At 39.1% G+C, this 21,236-nt stretch overlaps 2 protein-coding genes across 2 annotated transcripts in view; one reads left to right on the forward strand and one right to left on the reverse strand.

Moving 5' to 3' along the window:
* Nucleotides 1-1,275: 1,275 nt before the first annotated feature.
* On the reverse strand, nucleotides 1,276-3,319 carry LOC118622829 (UPF0428 protein CXorf56). The gene is made up of 2 exons (XM_036250342.1): nucleotides 3,210-3,319; nucleotides 1,276-2,141 (listed from the first exon to the last, which is right to left on the reverse strand). Exon 2 carries the CDS (start codon nucleotides 2,039-2,041, stop codon nucleotides 1,373-1,375), a length of 669 nt encoding a protein of 222 aa, XP_036106235.1. The 5' UTR covers nucleotides 2,042-2,141; nucleotides 3,210-3,319; the 3' UTR covers nucleotides 1,276-1,372.
* Nucleotides 3,320-3,422: 103 nt separating this feature from the next.
* The window catches only part of POLB (DNA polymerase beta), a 28,105-nt gene continuing 10,291 nt past the window's right edge, over nucleotides 3,423-21,236 (forward strand). The window contains exons 1-9 of the mRNA XM_036250362.1: nucleotides 3,423-3,652; nucleotides 3,986-4,043; nucleotides 9,665-9,731; nucleotides 12,815-12,889; nucleotides 13,439-13,497; nucleotides 16,705-16,754; nucleotides 18,850-18,901; nucleotides 20,692-20,746; nucleotides 20,842-20,914. Of these exons, the coding sequence (XP_036106255.1) occupies nucleotides 3,592-3,652; nucleotides 3,986-4,043; nucleotides 9,665-9,731; nucleotides 12,815-12,889; nucleotides 13,439-13,497; nucleotides 16,705-16,754; nucleotides 18,850-18,901; nucleotides 20,692-20,746; nucleotides 20,842-20,914 (550 nt within the window). The 5' untranslated portion in view covers nucleotides 3,423-3,591. The remainder of the gene's footprint in view (nucleotides 3,653-3,985; nucleotides 4,044-9,664; nucleotides 9,732-12,814; nucleotides 12,890-13,438; nucleotides 13,498-16,704; nucleotides 16,755-18,849; nucleotides 18,902-20,691; nucleotides 20,747-20,841; nucleotides 20,915-21,236) is intronic.

A 21,236-nucleotide genomic window follows, 5' to 3' on the forward strand; every position in this document is an offset into this window, starting at 1 on the left:
GTCTTTCAATAGAGGACAGGATAAAGATATGGAACATATATACTATGGAATAGTACTCAGCCCTAAGAAAAGATGAAATACTGCCATTTGTGACAACGTGGATGGACCTTAAGCAAAATTTTAAAAAGCTAAAAACCATATGATTTCACTCATATGTGGGATACAAAACTGAAACTTATAGATACAGATAACAGTATGGTGGTTACCAGAGGGAAGGGTGTGGGGGATAGTATAAGGTAAAGGGGCCAAATAGATGGTGATGGAATATGATTTGACTTTGGGTGGTGGGTACACATGATACAGATCATGTATCATAGAAATGTATGCTTGAAATTAATGTCACCCCAATAAATTTTTTTTAAGTGTCATTAACTGAGATGGGGAAAAGTTAAGGAGAAGCTAGAATCGAGTTCTATAGGACACTTTATCTTTGAGGTGCCTATTATGGACAACTAGAGATAACCAGTAGGCAGTCTGATATATGGGACTAGAGCTCAAGAGAGATCAGGGCTGGAATACAAATTTAGGAATCTTAAAGCTAGACATGGTATTTACAAAGGTGAAACTGGACAAAGTGGAAAAGCTGGTTAGAAGATCAAGGCCTGAGGCACTTTCCCATAGAGGCTAGAGAGTGGAGGAGGAGCTGGGAACCAACACACAAAAACCAACAAACTGGCTACTACAGAAGAGTAAGGAAGAAGAAAAACAGACCATGTAGTATTTTAGAAGCCAACTGAAAACATTGTTTCAAGAAGAGAGTGGTTAAGTGGATCAGATGTTAATTGTTGGTCTGAAAAGATGAGGACAGATAATTGATCATTTCCCCTGGATTTTCTGGCATTGATTTTTTTAAAAAGTTGGCATAATACTCATATAAAAAAATGATCCTACAATTCTCTAAAATTGTAGTGTTCATTATTCAGAGGTGAATAAAAACTTTATTTAAGAAGAATACTCGTTCTTCAGAACAAAATAATAGGAATATAGCCTGGAATAGAGATGGATAGCAAAAGTGAACAGAAAAATTAAGATGCTCAGTTTTTTTAAAAAAAAATCTTTAAATATTTTATTAAAGAACAGCTATTTTAGAATCTAAAGACACTCAAGCACTGAACTAGTCATAGAGTTTCTATACAACTAAAGAACTTGATATCAAACGGACAAAAATAGTACAGAAGACACATATATTTTAAAAAATCCATCTCTAGAAAGCAGGTCAGATGGACTCAAAGACCGCACTGAATGTAGGAAGCAACATATAGCCTTCTGCTGGGGCATAAAAGTAGGAACCAGTACATGCAGTCAAGAAAAAGTTCTTTTGCCTCCTGTTCTAAATGCTTGCCTTTAGTCTGGGTTCAGAGAAAGATCCTGATCATTTGAACTGGTTATCAATCAAAGTCCCCTTCATTTTCGCTTTGTTGGCTTCCAGTTCAGCCAGCTCTTGCAGGCGCCTTTTGTTCATGCCTGTGCGTTCCAGCTGTTTCTCAATCACTTTGGCATTCTGTGCATATGAGTCAGCAACTTCCCTAGCCTCAATCTCCTCTTCCTCTTCATCAATAGTAGACACAGTGACAGAGCTGAATTTACCCATGTCTTTAGTCCTTTTGGTCATCATCACCTTCTTAGGAGGCTCTCGCTTCTGAGTATATATATTCATTTTCCCAAAACCCTGGCCAAACTTGACTATTGCTCCATCCACAATGAAGGTCACGGGAGCATTCTTTGGCTGGGTCTGGTAGAAGAGTGGCAGTCCACACTTTGCACACTTCTTCCTGTACTGTCGTTCAATGCCTTCAGGCCTTCGAAGATACATAGTTTCCTGGTCTTCTGTGTTACAAAACTTGTGGGCATGTTTGGCAGCATCAATCACCCGGGCCCTATCCCGGGGCCTCATGGGCAGTTTTTCCAACTGACAATCCAGCACTAGAACCATCTGGCCACACAAACAGTAGTAGACGTGAAGGGGCTTCTCACTGTCATCATATTCCTCCCGGTCCCGGGTGTAGGAGCAGACAACTGACCGGGACACAACTTTAGGCATAGTTCACAGATGTCCATAAACTCAACGCCAAAAATAAGGGTCTCCCAGAGATCAAGATGACTCACTTCTGATTGAAGGTGCAAATCAAAGTGGTAAGAATCTTCAGAATAAAGTTAAAAAGTAAGGGATTAGGGGAAAATACAAATATTTACAAAAACCATACAAATACAGTTTACAAAAAGGGTGTTAGTAGTGATATATTAAAAATTTAGCAAATTAATAATAGATAATTACCTTATTACAAAAATGAACAAAGGATATAAATAGGAAATTCACAAAAAGAAATACAAATGTCCAATAAGTATACTTAAGATGTACACTGATATTGTAAAAACAACACAACCAACCACAACCTAATCAAAGAAACTATATCTAAAACATTATTTCATTATTAAAAAAACAATGGGAATTTTAAAAGGGCTGGATTAGAAGACCTGGAAACATATGTCACAAAATATTAACAGTAGTTAAGAGAGATGGTGAGATGTTCACTGATTTTAATTTTCTTTTCTCCTTTTATACTTTTTTCTGCTCTTTCTAGAGTTCCATGTACCGAGCTTTTATTTTATTTACAAAGCAATTGCTTAGAATTTGGCAGTTTAGTGTGAACCCCAGGAGTTAACACTTGTAAAATATTGATGATGTCACATTTTCATTTCTGCAGCAGAACCGCAAGATTCTCAGCTATAGGTCAAGCTGTTATGCCAGTTTCAGTAGGTTAAGCACTTCTCCCTTTCTAGTGTTTTTTTCACTTTGGCCCCTACCACAAAAGGCAGGGGAATAAAAAATAAAATGTCTTTGGACATTGGTTGGCATATCTGCTAAAAAGTTTCATATAGGAGGCTTTCCTATTATGGGCACATTTCACTTCGGGCTCCTGCTGCTCCTAGCACAGGAGAAAGGCACTGCAGTGTGGGCTGCTCTCGATTCCCACGGAAAGTTTTGACAGTAGGCACGACCCTGGGGGTGTTGCCTCATATCACATATGAAATACGTCATGAGTTCAGTAACTACTCCTGTGCACACACAACATGTGCACAGAGCAGTCTTCAGTATTCTGTCCCCCATCCCACCACCTTTTATCCCCGACCACTTTAAGTTTTGACTTCAGAGTCCAAACTCGGACTATTTTTCCCCTTCTAAGGGAGAGAATTTCAGAGAAACGTACTGGGAACACGGATACGAGGTAGGGTTAGGAACCCACGTCTTCCTACAGGAGCCCCACTGGGATGTCGTTCTGAGGTGTCCACGCTCCTCCTGCCCAAGCCAAGTGTCAGGTCCCCGCCGCCCTACCGGTTCCCTCGGCTCCCGCGTAGCGCCGTCCTCGCCCCGACCCCGCACCGCCTCAGGGCGTGACGTCACCGCGCGCGCCGAGCGCCGTGCGCCGTGCGCCGCGCCTCCTGTCAGAGGCAGCCATTGTTCCGCCGGCCGCGCAGGCTGCTCGGGGGCTGGGCTGGTCCTCCCCGCCTTTCCACGTCCCTGCCCCCCTGAAAGCTGGGAGAGGGGGCCAGTCCCTCTGTGTACTCTGAGGTTCTCGGGTGCAGGCCACCATGAGCAAACGGAAAGCGCCACAGGAGACTCTCAACGGGGGAATCACCGACATGCTCACAGGTGAGCCCCGCGCCGGGGGCCGCGGCTTTCTTCTTTCCTCCCACCCCATGCCCTCCCTACCTATCCAGTTCAGCAGCCCGGTGGATGGGATCGGGCCCTGGCAGCGGCTAGTCTGCCGCGCGGGTCTTCCTTCCGCGCCCGCGGCGGGTGGCTGACGGTCAGCCCTGCCGGGGGTTCTGTCACCGCTTGGGCTGCCTTTGGCCTGGCCGGCGGAGAAGAGAGGGGTTCGCCGTACTTTTCAGAGGCTCTTAACGTCCCCTTATGGGAAACTAGGGGTTCTTGTTTGTTTTACTCGGGGTTCTTGTTCACCCGAGTCTCTTGTTGCCTTTTCAGAACTCGCGAACTTTGAGAAGAACGTGAACCAGGCGATCCACAAATACAACGCGTACAGGTGGGCCGTGCGGCATTCCCTGGAAACAGGCGTTCGGGGGGCTGTGGCAGCTGGAAGGGCTGAGCAGCCCGTGTGCATTTGGGCCATCTTCAAGAGGAGGGGGAAAAGCGAGAACTGAGGGCATTGACTCCGTAGTGGTACCTTCCTGCAGTATTTCTGGGAGAACTTGGCCAGAGCTCTGTCGAATCAATTCTGGCCAGTTCCCGGTTCTGACTGAAAACAGGCAGAGTTCCCGTCGTTAAACATGAATCACTGAAAATACAGTTTGATTTTAAACCATAATGAAAGACAGTGGATGAGGTCTGTGAAATAGACGTGGTTCAAGGAATCACATTTTCCCATCTGGCTGGTCTGTGTCTTATCCTGTCACCTTTTTGGATCCCATCCTTGTTCATCTCCTAGACATTTTCCCCACATCCACCTGCTTCTGATCCTTAGCCTAGAAGCACATCCTAATCCCTCAGCTCTTAAAAGCAGAAACAAAGCAATCTTCTTAACTTCCCTCTAGCAGAGTATCATATCCCCTTTCTCCATTTTAAAGTTATCCCTCTTGAGTAATCTGTGTTCCTTGCCTGGATTTCTTACTCCCTAGTCTTTTCTTATCTCATTGCAGTGTAACTTCCATTCTATCTCCCTTCTGAAAATGCGGTTGCCTACATCTCTTCTTATTGGACTCTCAGTGGCATTCACTGCTCGCTCATTCTATTCACGTCTTACCCTTGACTTCCTGATGGCGCAGCCTTCTGTTCTTTCACCGCTTCTGTCTTACCTTTTAATGTTGGTGGTTCCCAGAGGTCTGCCCTTCACTCTCTCTCTCACTTTCTTGGCAGTCTCAACATTCCTGGTGGCTTTGGATACTGGTTATGTCTGTGACTCCAAATATGTATCTCACTGGGCTTTTCTACAGATTTTTCCATCTGTATCCCTTTATTTTTACCATTTCAAAACTAAACTCCACTCCTTCCTTCCCTTCCCAACCAGCATAATTAAAAACTGATTATACTCTCTCCTTTACCTCCTATGACTTCCTATGTAAAATAATTGTACTATCATCCACACATTTGATGATCTAGAAATCTGAGAGATATTCAGCACTATAATTTGAGTCACAGCAGGCTTCAGAGAGGAAATGTTTAGTCTTGTATGAACCCACCAAAGGATAAGTGAAGGGGAAAACAATCTAGAGATAGAACGCAAAGTATGCCAAGGCATTGAGACATGAAAGGGTATAGCGTTTTCTAGTAAGTCAGTAATTCAGTTTGCTTAAGGGGCATGGTCTGAATGGAAAATAAGTCTGGAAAAGCAGGTAACACCCCTGCATGCTCTTCCCTTTCCTGATAACATTTCTCTTTGTGGCCAAAATATTCTTTTGAAAATAGTTATATGATCTTGTCATTCTTCCATATCAAATAATTAAATATTTATTCTTCAGTTTGATAAAGCCCAAATGCATTGTGGCATACAAAAGGCCTTTCATGATCTGATTCTTCTTCCCTTTGAGGCTTTGCCCCATAGTGCCAATTATCTGGAACTACTTGCCTTTACTGAAGCAGTTTCCTCCACAGACTATCCAATATTTATGCTTTAGACTTAGCTGTATTATGGCTTTTTATCAGCATCAGTCCTAACCACATTTAGCATTGAAATTGTAGACAGGATACCATTGGTGTGCTCCTAGGCTGTACCCAATCTGACACAAGATTACTGAACTGGATGTGTGGAGATGGGCAAGAATTACAGGTCATTCTGCCTTATGTGGAACTGAAATAGGAGCAATGAAAGAAAGAAAAAAAGAACTTTTATTAAGGACATAGGGGAATGCAGTTTTAAACCATAAATTTAAAAATAGTTACTTATTAGCCAGTTGGGTACCTAGTAGTCTGAATGCTAAGTGGCACATTTTTATAAAAGAGTGTTATGAATAATTTCTAAAAAGTAGCCATTAAAAAAAAAGGCCCAATGGTAGTTTCCACTTCATCTCAAAAAGGAAATGGTTTCCTGAATCTCCCTGGTTTTACATATACAGTTAATATCATATTATCCTCAATGTGAGGATTTTCTTTCTTTTAATTTATTTATGTAAAATATTTTTTTTATTTTTCAGTTATAGTTGATGTACAATATAATATGAGTTTCAGGTGTACTTCAGACATATAACTTGCTAAGTGATCATCCCAATGTACCATATCCATGTGGCACCATACATAGTTAGTAAAATATTATTGACTATATTCCCTTTGTTGCACTTTACGTACTTATGACTGTTCTGTAACTATCAATTTGTACTTCTTAATCCCTTCACCTTTTTCACTCATTCTTTCACTCCACTCCCATCTAGCAACTGTCAAAATGTTCACTGTATCGGCGAGTCTGTTTCTGTTCTGCTTGTTCATTTTGTTTTTCAGATTCAATTGTTGATAGATATGTACTTATTGTCATTTTATTGTTCATATTTTTATTTATTTTTTGTAAAACTACATCTTCTAGATAGAGTGGACGGGAGGGAAAGAGAGAGAGAGAGAAAAACATTGATGGTGAGAAAGACACATAGATTGGCTGCCTCCTGCATGACCCTGACTGGGGCTAGGGATCAAACCCACAACCCAGGTACATGCCCTTGACTGGGAATCGAACATGCAACCCTCTGGTTCCTGGACCAATGCTCTAACTGCTGAGCCAAACCAGCCAGGGCTCCCTTTAGCATTTCATATAATACTGGGTTGGTAGTGATGAACTCCTTTAACTTTTTCTTGTCTGGGAAGCTCTTTATTTGTCCTTCAATTCTCATTGATAGCTTTACTGGGTAATCTTGGTTGTAGGTCCTTGCTTTTCATCACTTTGAATATTTCTTGCCAATCCCTATGGCCTACAAATTTTCTGTTGAGAAATCAGCTGACAGTCTTATGGGAGCTCCCTTGTAGGTAACTAACTGCTTTTCTCTTGCTGCTTTTAAGTTTCTCTCTTTGTCTTTAATCTTTTGCATTTTAATTATGATGTGTGCCTTTTTGGGTTCATTTTGTTTGGGACACTTTGTGCTTCCTGCACTTGCATGTCTATTTCCTTCACCAGGTTAGAGAAGTTTTCTGTCATTATTTTTTCAAATAGGTTTTCAACTTCCTGCTCTCCCTCTTGAAGAGAGAGCCCCTCCCCCTCCCCATGGTGCAAATGTTGGTATGCTTGAAGTTGTCCCTTACACTGTTCTTGCTTTTATTTTTATTTATTATTATTATTATTACTGTTATTTTTATTTTTTTGCTGTTCTGATAGGGTGTTTTTGGCTTCCTTATATTCCAAATTGCTGAATTGATTCTTGGCTTTATCTACTATACTCTTGATTCACTGTAAATTATTCTTCATTTCAGTTAGTGTATTCTTCATTTATGACTGGTTCTTTTTTATTATTTCCATGTCTTTTTTTTATGCTGTTGAAGTTCTCACTAAGTCATTGAGCATCCTTATAATCAGTGTTTTGAAATCTGCATCTAGCCCTGGCCGATTTGGCTCAGTGGATGGAGCGTTGGCCTGCGGACCAGATAGTCCCAGGTTTGGTTCCTGCTAGGGGCACGTACCAAAAAAAATATCTTGCGCCCTGGCTGGTTTTGCTCAGTGGTTAGAGCATTGGCCCGTTCTGGAGAGACCTGGGTTCGGTTCCTGCTAAGGGCATGTACCTTGGTTGCAGTTTGTCCCCCCAGCCCTGGTTGGGTTGTGTGGGTGGCAACCACTCGATATGTCCCTTTCACATTGATGTTTCTCTCTCTCTCTCTCTCTCTCCCTCCCACTCTATCTGAACAAAATACTGAAAAATGTCCTCGGGTGAGGATAAAAAAAAAGAAATTTGCATCTAGTACATTGCTTATCTCTATTTTATTTAGTTTTTTTTTCTGGAGTTCTATTTTTTTCATTTGGGACATGTTTCTTTGTTTGCTTATTTTGGAGCCTCCCTGTGTTTGTTTCTTTGTATTAGGTAGAGCTGCTGTGTCCCCCAAGTTTGGTAGAGTGGCCTAATGTAGTACATGTCCTGTAGGGTCCAGTGGCGCAGCCTCCCTGTTCACCAGAGCTGGGCACTCCAGGTGTGCCCTCCCCTCCCCTCGTGGGCTGTGTACACCCTCCAGTTGTAGTTGAGCCTTGATTGCTGTTGGCATGTCAATGGGAAGGAGTTACCACCGCGTTGATCTGCTGTAAGAACTGGCTTCGACCACTGTGGAGGATCAGCTGTGCAAGGGTCCACCCCATGGAGCAGGATTTACTTCAGTGGGACTCTGGTACCCGCTGGTCTGCCCCTTGAGTGTGTCGCTTATGAAGGTGGTTGGTGATACTTCAAAGTGGTCTGAAGCTGTCCACCTGTTTTGATGACTCTAAGGCCTTCCAGAAGATTAGGTCAAAGTCAGCTGCCACCTGTGTTCCGCTGGGGGCCACCTTGCATGAAATACAAAGTGATCTGCAGATGGCTGCTACTTGTTTTGGGCTTGGAGGTGCCCAAGAGAGGCCAAGCTTTGAACCAAGGCTGGTTGCCACTAGAGTCAGGCCTGGAGCCACTTAGCAAAGGGTACGGGTCATGGTGAGGCTAGGTGCTGTTTGTTTGAGAGAAAGCATGAGCCAAGTCGGGCCATTCCTATAGAAAAGCCACTGGAAACAGCTTTGGTGGACCTATACAATTGGTGGAGCAGAGTCTCAGGGAATCACCAGGGTGGGCAAGCAGTGATAGCCAGGTTGATGGAAACGCCGATATGCCAATGCCTGCCGGCTCTGTGGGGAGAGGGCTCAGCAGATGACCTATGCCAGCACTTCTGTCTGGGAGAAAGCTGTCTCTCTGGCCCTCGCCCTGATGCCAGACAATTTAGTTCCTCCCTGTATGTCCCTGGTGCCCTTTGAGCTGCTGCCCCAGTATTGGTGCTTAGAGGGAGTCTGTGTGGGCCCTTTAAGAGGAATGTCTGAAACCCTGGCAGCCCTTTGTCTCACTCAGCCACTGGATTTTACAGCCAGAAATTGTGGGCACTTCTCTTTCTGGCACTGGAACCCTGGGCTGGGGGGAATTTTTTTGTTAATCCTCACCCAAGGATACTTTTCCATTGATTTTTAGAGGGAGTGGAAGGGAGGGAGGGAGAGAGAGAGAGAAAGTAACGATGTGAGAGAGACACATTAATTGGCTGCCTTCTGCATGACCCTGACTGAGGCTAGGGACTGAACCCACAATCCAGGCACATGCCCCTGAACGGAATCGAACCCACGACCCTTTGCTCCACAGGCTGATGCCCCAACCACTGAGCCAAACCGACCAGGGCCCTCCTACCAGTCTTAAGGTGGCTTCTTCTATAGTATATCCTTAGTTGTAGGACTTCTGTTCAGCTAGATTTTAGGCAGTTCTGAATGATGGTTGTTCTGTAGTTTAGTTGTAATTTTGATGTCTCAAATGTGAGGATTTTCAAGATATACTTCTAAAAATTAGAGGTATGTAGTCTCTAAGCTTAGCTGTGTTTTTTTTTTTGTAAATGTTACACCGATGTGGAAAATGAATTATCTCCGTGAAAGTTTAAGCTGCATATTTGCTTGTATGTGTATTCCAGTTTAAGAAAAATTAGGACCTTCCTGGATTTCTAATTTCTTTTTTTTTCTTCTTCTAGAAAAGCGGCATCTGTGATAGCAAAGTACCCACACAAAATAAAGAGTGGAGCAGAAGCTAAGAAACTGGTAAGTTTAGTGAGCAAGTTGATCGAAGAGTTCACACATGTATGGATTTGGTGGGCTCCCATAAAACTGTATTTGCCTCTTTGAAACTGCCTTGACCCACACAGATTTTACTGTTACTGATTTCTTGGAATAATATTTATTCTGTTTCAGGCATACTTTTTCAAGTTCAAAATGTTTTGATTGGGGGAGGGTGGGTTTAAAAAATTTTAACCATGTATAATTACAGTTTTCTTTCTCTACTTTCTCCATGTATACATGTACTCATTCATTTTCAGTTTGAGTATAGTCCTGAAGAAGAATATGGTGACAGAGTGATACCAGCATATCTGGTCTCCAGCATATCTGGTCTCCAGCTACCTTTTTCTGATCCCCAGGCATAGGAACTTATGTGAGTTAGTGTTCCCAAAGAAATCTTACCTGTTAATAGGCACATGATTAAACCCCTTTGTTGTATATTATGGCATTAAGCCCTGTCCTCTGTAATTTCCATAAAGCCCTGTATGCTAATATTGTCATGATTTTTAGAGGTGACATCTCTTGGTAATTTGTAATAGTATTGTTAAGAATATCCTGGGAAAATTTGCCTCTTGATAATCAGATTATGTTCTCATCTAAATCTCACTAAAAGATTCCAAGTTTTTCAAAATTAAGAGTCATACTTTATTCATTTTTTTTTTTCCTTTTATTATTTTTTAATTTTCATCCGAGGATATGCTTACTGATTTTAGAGAGAGGAGATGGGAGAGAGAGAAACAGCGATGTGGGAGAGAACATCTGTTGGTTGCCTTCCATATGTGCCCTGACCTGGAATCAAACCTGCAACCTTTTGGTTTACAGGACATTGCTCCAACCACTGAGTCATGTTGGCCAGGGCTCATTCATTTTTTTCTTGAAGATGTCAAACTGACATGGCTTTTGCTTAGTACAGGTCCTTCTTCTGTTTTTCTTTATCCATTTGTGTTTCACAAAAGTCCTCTAGAATTTAGGTAAAATCGCCCTGGCCGGTTTGGCTCAGCAGTTAGAGCGTCGGCCTGCGGTCCAGAGAGACCCGGGTTTGGTTCCCGCTAAGGGCACGTACTTCGGTTGCAGTTTGTCCCTGGCCCTGGTTGGTTGTGCGGGTGGCAGCCACTCGATGTGTCCCTTCACGTCGATGTTTCTCTCTCTCTCTCTCCCTCCTTCTCTATCTGTACAAAAAAATGGAAAAATATCCTCGGGTGAGGATAAAAAAAAAGAATTTAGGTAAAATCTAAATATGTTAGATTTTAATTCTAAGTTTCTGTATTGGCAGACTGACCCAGTGTTAACCTCAGGAGCCACTTCTGCTCCCATTCTGTTCCCCTTTAGTCACCTGCATTTCCTTTTTCATGTTAATTGAAAATAGTCCATCATTTATTAGAGGCAGACTTCTGTCAAGCTCTGATGTATTTCATCCCAAATCTGAGCTTATGGTATATATCCCTAAAAAGAACACAGAAGTACCCAAAATTCCTTTTGCATAAGATTAAATTTAATATGCAAATCTCATCTTTATTCCGTTTTACCTTTCTTTTCACTATTATTTTCAAACAGACCTACTTTCTCAATAATTTTAGAAATCTGGAATTTTCAGAATGAGCATTTTGCCTTGTACTTCTTAATGTTAGGTATAGAAAATAGCCTGGGCCTAAATTGCTTTAGGTCATCATGTATCTTCTGACATAGAAAATGAGAAACCTGAACAGTTACCCTTTTCAAATTGATTCTGCTTACTAATATTTTTCATTTCTGTCTGGTATTTGCTATTTTCAGAACTTGAACATACATTCAGTAGTCTTGGGACACTTACTAAATATTAAATAAATCAAGAATAAAAAAGGGTAAAAAACACAAAGAAAAATACCAAATAAAACAAAACAGATAAACAAAAAGGATATAGCAGGGTGAACTTAGGGCTAAGAGATGATAGGAATGCCTGGCTCACTTGTTGTGCATGGTAAACATTTAACTATAAGCACAAAAAAGTTTAACTTCACTAATAATCAGAGTTGTAAATTAAAACAAGGTGCTGTATAGTGCCTATTAAATTATCAAGTATAGTATGCAGTATGTATAAAGGTGTGGAAAAAAAGACACTAATTTACTGCTGATCAAAATGTTGGTTGTTAATAGCCTTTCTGAAGGATAATGTGGCAGAATGTTGGCAAAATGTATATATTCTTTGTTCCAGCAATTCCAATTTGAGGAATTTATACTAAGGAAACCAGTAGAGATATGTGCACACAAAGATTCATTTGTTCATCATTTTTGAGCACCTATATGTCAGGTATTCATCCAGGTGCTAGGGATAAAGCAGTGAAAAGATAGGATCTCTGCTCTCCTAAAGCTTATATTCTAGAGCAGTGCTGTCCAGTATGGTAACCATGAACCACATTTGGCTAGTGAGCTCATGAAATGTGGCTAGTGTAACTGAGCAATTGAATTTTTATTTTAATTAAGCTTAGAATTGTCACTTGTGACTGCTGGCTGCCATGTTGGACTATGCAGTTCTAGAGTAGTGGTTCTTAAATTGTGGTACCTAGACTAGCAGCATCAATATCACCTGGGAACTTGTTAGAAATGCAGCCTATTGAATCAGAAATTCTAAGGTGGGACTTGGCATTCTATGTTTTAATGTATCCCCCATGTGATGCTGATATATGCAAAAACTTGAGAATCTCTGTTGTAGAGGAAGTTTATGACAGCCTTGTTATAATATCAAAAATTGGAAACCATCTAAATGTTCATCTGTAGGGGGTATTTGTTAAGTAAATTATGATGCTTTTATACAATGATATGCTATGAAGCCATTAAAGCTATTGTAGTTGTATTTGTTGATATGGAATTTTGTTCACAATGTATTCTTAAGTTGAAATAACATTTGACGAAGCAGTATGATTCTATTATTGTAAGAAAACAATATGTATATACATATATATGTAGTAACTCTGCTTAACTGGTCATGTGAAGATAATTTGGTTTTCATTTCTTATTTTGCACGCTTATATTTTAGTGATTTGTTAAACATTATATTTATATGACTTCTATATTTAAAATTTTATATGTAGCCTGGAGTAGGAACAAAAATTGCTGAAAAGATCGATGAGTTTTTAGCAACTGGAAAATTACGTAAACTGGAAAAGGTAAAATTTTAACTTACTTATTTGATTGTGTGTCTATTTTTGTGGCAGTTATCATGGAGCACTATTGCAGGGTGATTGATGTCACTCACTCTAGTGAGACTTAGAAGGAAAAGAGAAGAGAGGAATTTATGGCTTTAAGTGTTCTATTTTTTTTTAAATTTGAATATTCTATAAAATGTTCACGTATTTTATGTAGTACTTACAAGACTATTAGCGTATATGATAGAATTATTTCCATATTTGTAGTACCATTCGGAGGGAGATAATAAACTTTGACCAGAAGATGTAATCTTTTAGAATTTCTGTGCTTAAACTCTCCCAAGCATTTTTATGGTCTTATTTTACCATGATAATAGTAGTTATATCACTTCTGGTCTTTTATGAATGTCTTTTAAGAGTATAGGTTACATATGAATACTTCTGTAAGGGTTATCCAGGCACATGTAAGTGATTCTTAGGTCTCTTAGCAGATTGATGTATTTCCCATAAGATTATCTGAAGCATTGAAGCATTCCTAAATCATTGCTGTGTTTTATTTTTTGCTTAAAGATTCGCCAGGATGATACAAGTTCATCCATCAATTTCCTGACTCGAGTTACTGGCATTGGGTAAGAAATTTTATTTTTTATTTATTTATTTTTATTCTCACCCGAGAACATTTTTTGATATTTTGTTCAGATAGAGTAGGAGGGAGAGAGAGAGAGAGACATCGATGTGAAAGGGACACATCGAGTGGTTGCCACCCACCCGACCCAACCATGGCCGGGGACAAACTGCAACTGAGGTACATGCCCTTAGCAGGAACTGAACCCGGGTCTCTCCGGACTGCAGGCCGACTCTAACCGCTGAGCCAAACCAGCCAGGGCAGAATTTTTTTTTTTAAATCTTCACCTGAGGATATGTTTTTATTGATTTAAAGGGGGGGGGCACCGATGTGAGAGAGAAACATTGAACAGTTACCTCCCGTACACGTACCCACCCCGACTAAAATCTTAGGTATGTGCCCTGACCAGGAATCGAGCTGGCAACCTTTTAGTGTATGGGATGACTCTCCAATCAGCTATGCCACCTGGCCAGGGCAAGAACTATTTTTTAAACAGACACAATAGTAGGATTAGTTTAATTTTTTTATGTCAGCCAAACTAAAGTACGTGCTGTTTCCCTTCAAAACCTGTACCTTTCCACCTCTGTACCTTTGCCTATACTCTTTCATGGCTTACTTGTTGGGCTGGTTCTCTAGATGATGCCTCTACTGTCAAAGCCCCATCCAAGGCAAATGTTACATTTTTTATGAAACCAGTTTGATTCCCCAGCCAGAAATAATTTCTTCTTTCTCTAAACTCCACTAACACTTGCTCTGTGTACATCTTTTTTTTTTAATTTATTTTTGTTACAGATATTTTTTCTTTTTTCCCCATTGACACCCTCTTCCCCATTCCCCCACCCCATCCCCAGCTTTGTTGTCCATGTTCATCAGTTATGTGTACATGCATATAAGTTCTGTGGTTTATCTCTTCCTTCCCCTCTCCTCCTCTTCTGAGGGTTGTCAGTCTGTACCCTATTTCCACGTCTCTGGGTCTACCCTGTTCCTCAGACTGTTGTGTTCATTATATTCCACAAATAAGTGAGATCATGTGATATTTGTCTTTCTCTGCTTGGCTTGTTTCTCTTAGGATAATACTCTCCAGGTCCCTCCATGTTGTCTCAAAGGATAAGAGATCTTTCTTTCTTACAACTGCATAATACTCTATTGTGTATATGTACCACAGCTTTTTTATCCATTCGTCTACTGATGGACACTTGGGCTGTTTTCAGATCTTAGCTATTGTAAATAGTGCTGCTATGAAGATGGGGGTATATATATTCTTTCTGATTGATGCTTCAGGCTTCTTAGGGTATATTCCTAGAAGTGGAATCATTGGGTCAAATGGCAATTCAATTTTTAATTTTTTGAGGTAACACCATAGTGTTTTCCATAGTAGCTGCACCAGTCTGCATTCCCACCAGCAGTGTACTAGAGTCCTCTTTTCTCTACACCCTCGCCAACGCTTGTTGTTTGATGATTTGTTGATGGTGGCCATTCTGACAGGTGTGAGGTGATACCTCATTTGTGTATATCTTATTGCATCCTCCAGATTAAATCTCGTTGGCCTCTCTGAGCATGATATCTATCTTAAGCATTTAAGGTTTTTTTCATAGCACCTAGCATAGTACATTTTGAATTTGAAATAAGCCTCAAGCATTTTTTAATGAAGGGATCTTTATCTTAACATTTGAACCAGCCCTAGCCAGGTGGCTTGGTTGGTTGGAGGGTCGTCCCATGCACCAGAAGGTTTTGGGTTTGATTCCTGCTCAGGGCACATACCTAGGCTGTGGGTTCAATCTCCAGTTGGGGTGCCTGTGGGACAAGGACAATCAGTGTTTCTCTCTCACATTGATGTTTCTCTCTCTCTCTCTCTCTCTCCTCCCTCCTACCCACCTTCCTTTCTCTCTAAAAGAAATTTTTAAAAAGGGGAGACTTAAAAAAATTGAATTAGCATGAAGGGAGTTTTCTTTGACATTAGATAAAATAAAGATGAACATTGTAATATTAAGGCTGTAATGTTTTACCTAACTCTCATCTTTATGGAGTGAGAATTTCTTTTAGATATACGATGATCCTTTAAATGTCAATTTTTATGAAAGTTACTCTAAAATAGATTAAATTCTTTTTTTTTTTTTTTTTTTTTTTTTATCCTCACCCGAGGACACTTTTTCATTCTTTGTTCAGGTAGAGCAGGAGGGAGAGAGAGAGAGAGAGAGAAACATCGATGTGAAAGGGACACATCGAGTGGCTGCCACCCGCACGACCAACCAGGGCCGGGGACAAACTGCAACCGAGGTACATGCCCTTAGCGGGAACCGAACCCGGGTCTCTCCGGACCGCAGGCCGACGCTCTAACCGCTGAGCCAAACCGGCCAGGGCTAAAATAGATTAAATTCTTAAACCTAGTCTACAGAAAATGAACTTGACTCTTTGGGGACCAAAGGTCGTTATAAAATGTTAGTTAAAAGTTGTTTTACAGGGCATCTGTTAAGTTATTCTCTTTTCCCAGGCAAGAAAGGTAAATACAGAAAGTGGGATAACTATGGCAGAATCAGAATTAGAACTTATGTCTCCCATTTCAGTTCTATTTTTTCTATGCCACATTGCCTTCCTGACATGTCAGTTTCTGTACCACACAGTTTTCGTGAAAAGGTACTTTGTCATTCCAATCTCAGTTTAAATATCTCAGAGGCCTTCCCTCACCACCCAATCTAAAGTAGTACCTAGCTACTCTGTTATATTACTCTATTTTAATTCATCTACCAGATATTTTTCTTTGTTTATATATGTATTTATTGTCTCTCTCTACCTACTGGAATGTAAGGAGATAAGACCTGGCCCTTATTTGTGTTATTCTTGAAGTATTTTTAGCACCTAGAAGTGTATCTGGTATATAATAGACTGTCGGTAAATCTCATGAACAAATTAAGTTTTCAAGTGCCTGTATGTCTTTTATGAATAAAAGACATGAGCATTATGACACCTAGCTGTTGTACATCTTTTTCATGTCTAAGTTTATGGTTATGTTCCTCCATTGAGGCTTCAAGAATTCTTCTCCTTGGATGAAATTGAGTGGTACCAAACTAACCATGTAACATTTTAGCAAGTTTTGTTCAGTTCAATAGTAACTCTTTATGTTTGACAAGAGACGACATAATTGGTTATTTGTTGTAAGAATCCTGAGTTTTGTTTTGCTTTATATTGAGATAATGCATGTCTTTCTTTGTAGTCCATCTGCGGCAAGGAAGTTTGTAGATGAAGGCATTAAAACCTTAGAAGGTGAGTATGTAATTCCAGGTTAAATGTGGTCCTGACAGACTGATCGTGCTCTAACAAACTGGAACTAAAAACAAACAAACAAAAAAAAAAACCCTTTCTCAATTAGTAGATACAAATGATATGATTTCTTTTTAACTCTACAGTAGAGAGTACATATAAAGAGTAGTTTATATTGCCATCTTAAACATGTTTAGATTTGTAACTCAGAAGAAAATCAAGAAGAGCAAGAAGTGGCTTTTGATTTTATGGCAGTTACTTCATTTGCAGATTTTCAGATTATTTAAATTACCTTTGTTTCTTAAATAAAATTTTAGACTTCAAAGTCCTACACATTCAGCTTAAAAGCCAAGTTATATATATTGAGAAAGATTCTGTAAGAGACTTGTAATGCTTATTGAATTTTTGCTTTCAAAGAAGTGATAAAAATAGAGCTAAAGTAATTATGAAACATTTTTCTTAAACCTAATATAGCAATCTTTTAAATATAATTTATTTCTCAATACATTTCAAGGGCATATACTATATATATATATATATATATATATATATATATATATATATATGGATTCTGTTACAGCATACCTGTAGCATTTAGGCTTTAATATTTATGGACTCAACTACTTGTAAACAACCCAAATGGTTAGGTGGACAGGTTTTTAGAGACTGACCTAGGTTTGAATCTGGTCTCCACCACATTATAAGAATGAATGACTGCCCTGGCCTGTTTGGCTCAGCAGTTAGAGTGTCAGCCTGCAGCCGGGTTCAGTTCCTGCTAAGGGCACATACCTCGGTTGCAGTTTGTACTTGGCCCTAGTTGGTCATGTGGGTGGCAGCCACTCAATGTGTCCCTTTCTCATCGATGTTTCTCTCTCTCTCTCTCTCTTCTCCTCTCTCCCTCCCACTCTATCTGAACAAAAAATGGAAAAAAAAAATGTCCTCAGGTGAGGATTAAAAAAAAAAAAAGAATGAATGACTGTGGTGCTTCAGTTTCTCAGCTACAAAATGGTATTATAATTTCTGCTTCATATGAGTTAATGAAACAGTGTATATAAAACACTTAGTAGAATGCTTCGTACCTACTACAGTACTTAAAAATAGTAACCGACTCTTAAAGAGGCATGATTAATTAGTAATATTACTGAGAATTTGTGATAGATAATGATCTTTACTACATCTGCATTTCAGAGGGTTTGTGTTTTTCTGCTTGTGGCATATGGTTTATCTGAGTGAAATATTGAATAAAGGGGTCAAGAATTTGTTTCTCAAAGGTGTTTAGTTTCATCCCTTGGGAGTGTGAAAGATCTACTGTAATGGTTTTTACATCATTTTACAATTCACAGATATGTAATATAACTATTGATATATATATATATAAAACTCAATATTTCTGTTTCATTTCAGTCATATACTTTAGTGTTTTCTGTGTAAATACAACTGAGAAATATGAAGTGTTCCATGTATCATAAAGATGCTTATTTTCTCCATTTTGTACTTCCAGAGAATTTATGTGAATATGAGGGTGATTATAGGAATTGCTTTTTTTTTATCCTCACCCGAGGACAATTTTGTCCATTTTTTGTTCAGATAGAGTGGGAGGGAGAGAGAGAGAGAGAAACATCGACGTGAAAGGGACACATTGAGTGGCTGCCACCCACACAACCAACCAGGGCTGGTGACAAACTGCAACTGAGGGACGCGCCCTTAGCGGGAACCAAGCCTGGGACTCTGGTCCGCAGGCCGACGCTCAACCGCTGAGCCAAACTGGCCAGGGCTGTATGTTCTTATAAGGCTTCTTTTTGCTATAGTCAGTGAAATTCAGTGTCATCTTGGTATATTTTATTTACTATTCCATGTAACTATAATTGAAATTTTGATTCAGTAAATAAAAATGCTCATGAAGTAACTGTTAGGTTTTACTACATTGATGAATAGTCACTTTTAGCTAATTCTTTTTAAGTACATTTTTTCATTTGTCTATTCAAAGTCATTTTAATGTATTTTCCATGTAGTTCTTTGTAAAAAGGATCACTGAATTTAGCACTTTTTTCCAGTAATGTTTAAATTAGCACCTCAACTTTATTTATCTTCTATACAGATCTCAGAAAAAATGAAGATAAATTGAACCATCATCAGCGAATTGGGCTGAAGTAAGGTGGCAAATGTTCTTTGACACTGGAGATGTAAAAGTAAAATATTTTATAGCCATCCTTCCATACATCATCATAATTCTTCAGACTTAGCTAAACAACCATTTTTCTATTCAGAAATGCTAAGATTTATCGCAGACTCCTGTAGAGAATATGCCTATATTCACATTTTGTTATTGCTTTCTAGTTTGCTTGTTTTGAGTATTTCTCTCATTCTCTTGACTTTAGCAGGGAATTTCCTCTGAAAATGCATAGAATTGAGTGCATCAGTGAGTCAGTAGGTGCTTGTTTTGTGCTTATGTTATACAAAGCACTGCACTAGGTCTGGGGTAAGGATAGAAACAGGCTCAGTGGAGCTTTTAGGAAGTTTAGAGTCTACTCCAGAAGATGGGACATGAAATTAAAACACTAAATTTAAAAAAAAAAAAAAAAACACAAAAAACCAATCACCTAAATAACAGTAAAGGAATAGCTAATAGGCATGTTGTACGTCAGCATTAGCTATTATTTTGTGCCAGATATAATCAGGAACCCCCTTTTAAATTATTTAAAATACATAGTGTATAAGCTATGTCAAGGCATAAGCATGCATCTTTCCACTAATCTCATATAGTTTTGTTGGCGATTCAGTCCTAATAATCTGAACTTTTCTGTTGATGCCTTACCATAATATTTTAAACTTACACCATCCTTCCAAAAATTTGAGCAGGTAAGAGATCAGGATGGTATAGTTCTCACTTTCCTTGCATTTACATAGTAAATAGAGATCTTCTGAACTTAGTTGTTGTGAGAATTGGTTTTGAACCGGTGCTTTATTCTTAGATGTTGTTTCATACTTAAGTAATGTTTTTATAAAAATCTTACAGATAACCATACAATTCACCCACTTAAAGTATACAATTGAAGGGTTTTAATGTATTCACAGAGTTGTACCACCGTCACTACACTCCATTTTAGAGCATTTTTATTATCTTAGAAAGAGCCTGTACCCATTAACAGTCACTCCCTATTTCTCTCCAGTCCTCCACCTCTACCCCCCAGGCTCCTGGCAACCACTAATCTACTTTCTGTTTCTATAGATTTGCCTATTCTGGACATTACATATAAATGAAATGATATAGTACGTGGTCTTTTGTGACTGCTTCTTTCATTTATGTCTGGGTTCATTCATATTGCAGGATTCTACTAGGATATTTTAAAATACAGTAATTTGCCTGATCAGTGTGGCTCAGTGGTTGAGCATTGTCCCATGCACCAAGAGGTCACTGATTCGATTCCTGGTCAGCGCAGATGCCCGGGTTGTGGGCTTGATCCCCAGTGAGGGGCTTGCAGGAGGCAGTCGATTGATGTTTCTCTCTCATTGATGTTTCTATCTTTCTCTTCCTTTCCCTTTCTATCTAAAAATTAATAAAAAAACATACAATAAAATACAGTAATTTTACGTAATTTAAGGGCAATAAATTATAACCCCTTGTCAATAGGGAGCAGTCTAATTTGGAAATGTACTGACTTAAATATATTCGTTTACTCTGGGCATGTGAATGTGACGTTTATTTATAAATAAGTTTAGATGGAGTATCTGAAATATCAGCAAGGATGGCACTTAAGGATTTTGATCCAAGTTAAGGAATAAACTTTCCCTACCCCCAATTTTACTGTTGTCTTACTGAATTTTAATCTTGATATTTGAATGATTTGATGGTATAAGGACACTTGATATGACAGGAAATGTAGTTTTTAAGAAGATTTAAATGTCACAAAAATCTTGTCTATTTATTCTGTCTTTATAGATATTTTGAGGACTTTGAAAAAAGAATTCCTCGTGAAGAGATGTTACAAATGCAAGTAAGAGTGTGCTGAGTTGTATTCTTCAATTAGAATTGACAGTGTCCTTGGTGAAAGCCATTTTTAGAATTCTGACTTAATTTTTCTTCTATTAGGATATTGTACTAAATGAAGTTAAAAATGTGGATTCTGAATACATTGCTACAGTCTGTGGCAGTTTCAGAAGAGGTAATACACTTCTTAATCTCAGGTGATTCATGCTTTGATGTTAAAATTGCCTAGTATATATGAAAAACGTGGGTTAAAAAGATGGAATTTGTGTTACTTAACAGATTTACTAAGATCCAGTAGTAATAGCTAAGTTTATTTATTTATAGATAGAAATATATGTGAAAAGTTAGATGAAGTTCATACTGAATTTTTTATGGAATGATATTTTAGTGACTAATTTTAATACAAATTTGTAGAATAATTTTGAGTGTGTTAAAATCTTAATAGTGGCTATCTGGCTAGATGCTAGTGAATCTGTGGGTAGTTTTTGTTTGTTTTA

The sequence above is a fragment of the Molossus molossus genome, unplaced genomic scaffold, assembly GCF_014108415.1.
Source record: "Molossus molossus isolate mMolMol1 unplaced genomic scaffold, mMolMol1.p scaffold_m16_p_9, whole genome shotgun sequence".
Taxonomy (NCBI): domain Eukaryota; kingdom Metazoa; phylum Chordata; class Mammalia; order Chiroptera; family Molossidae; genus Molossus; species Molossus molossus.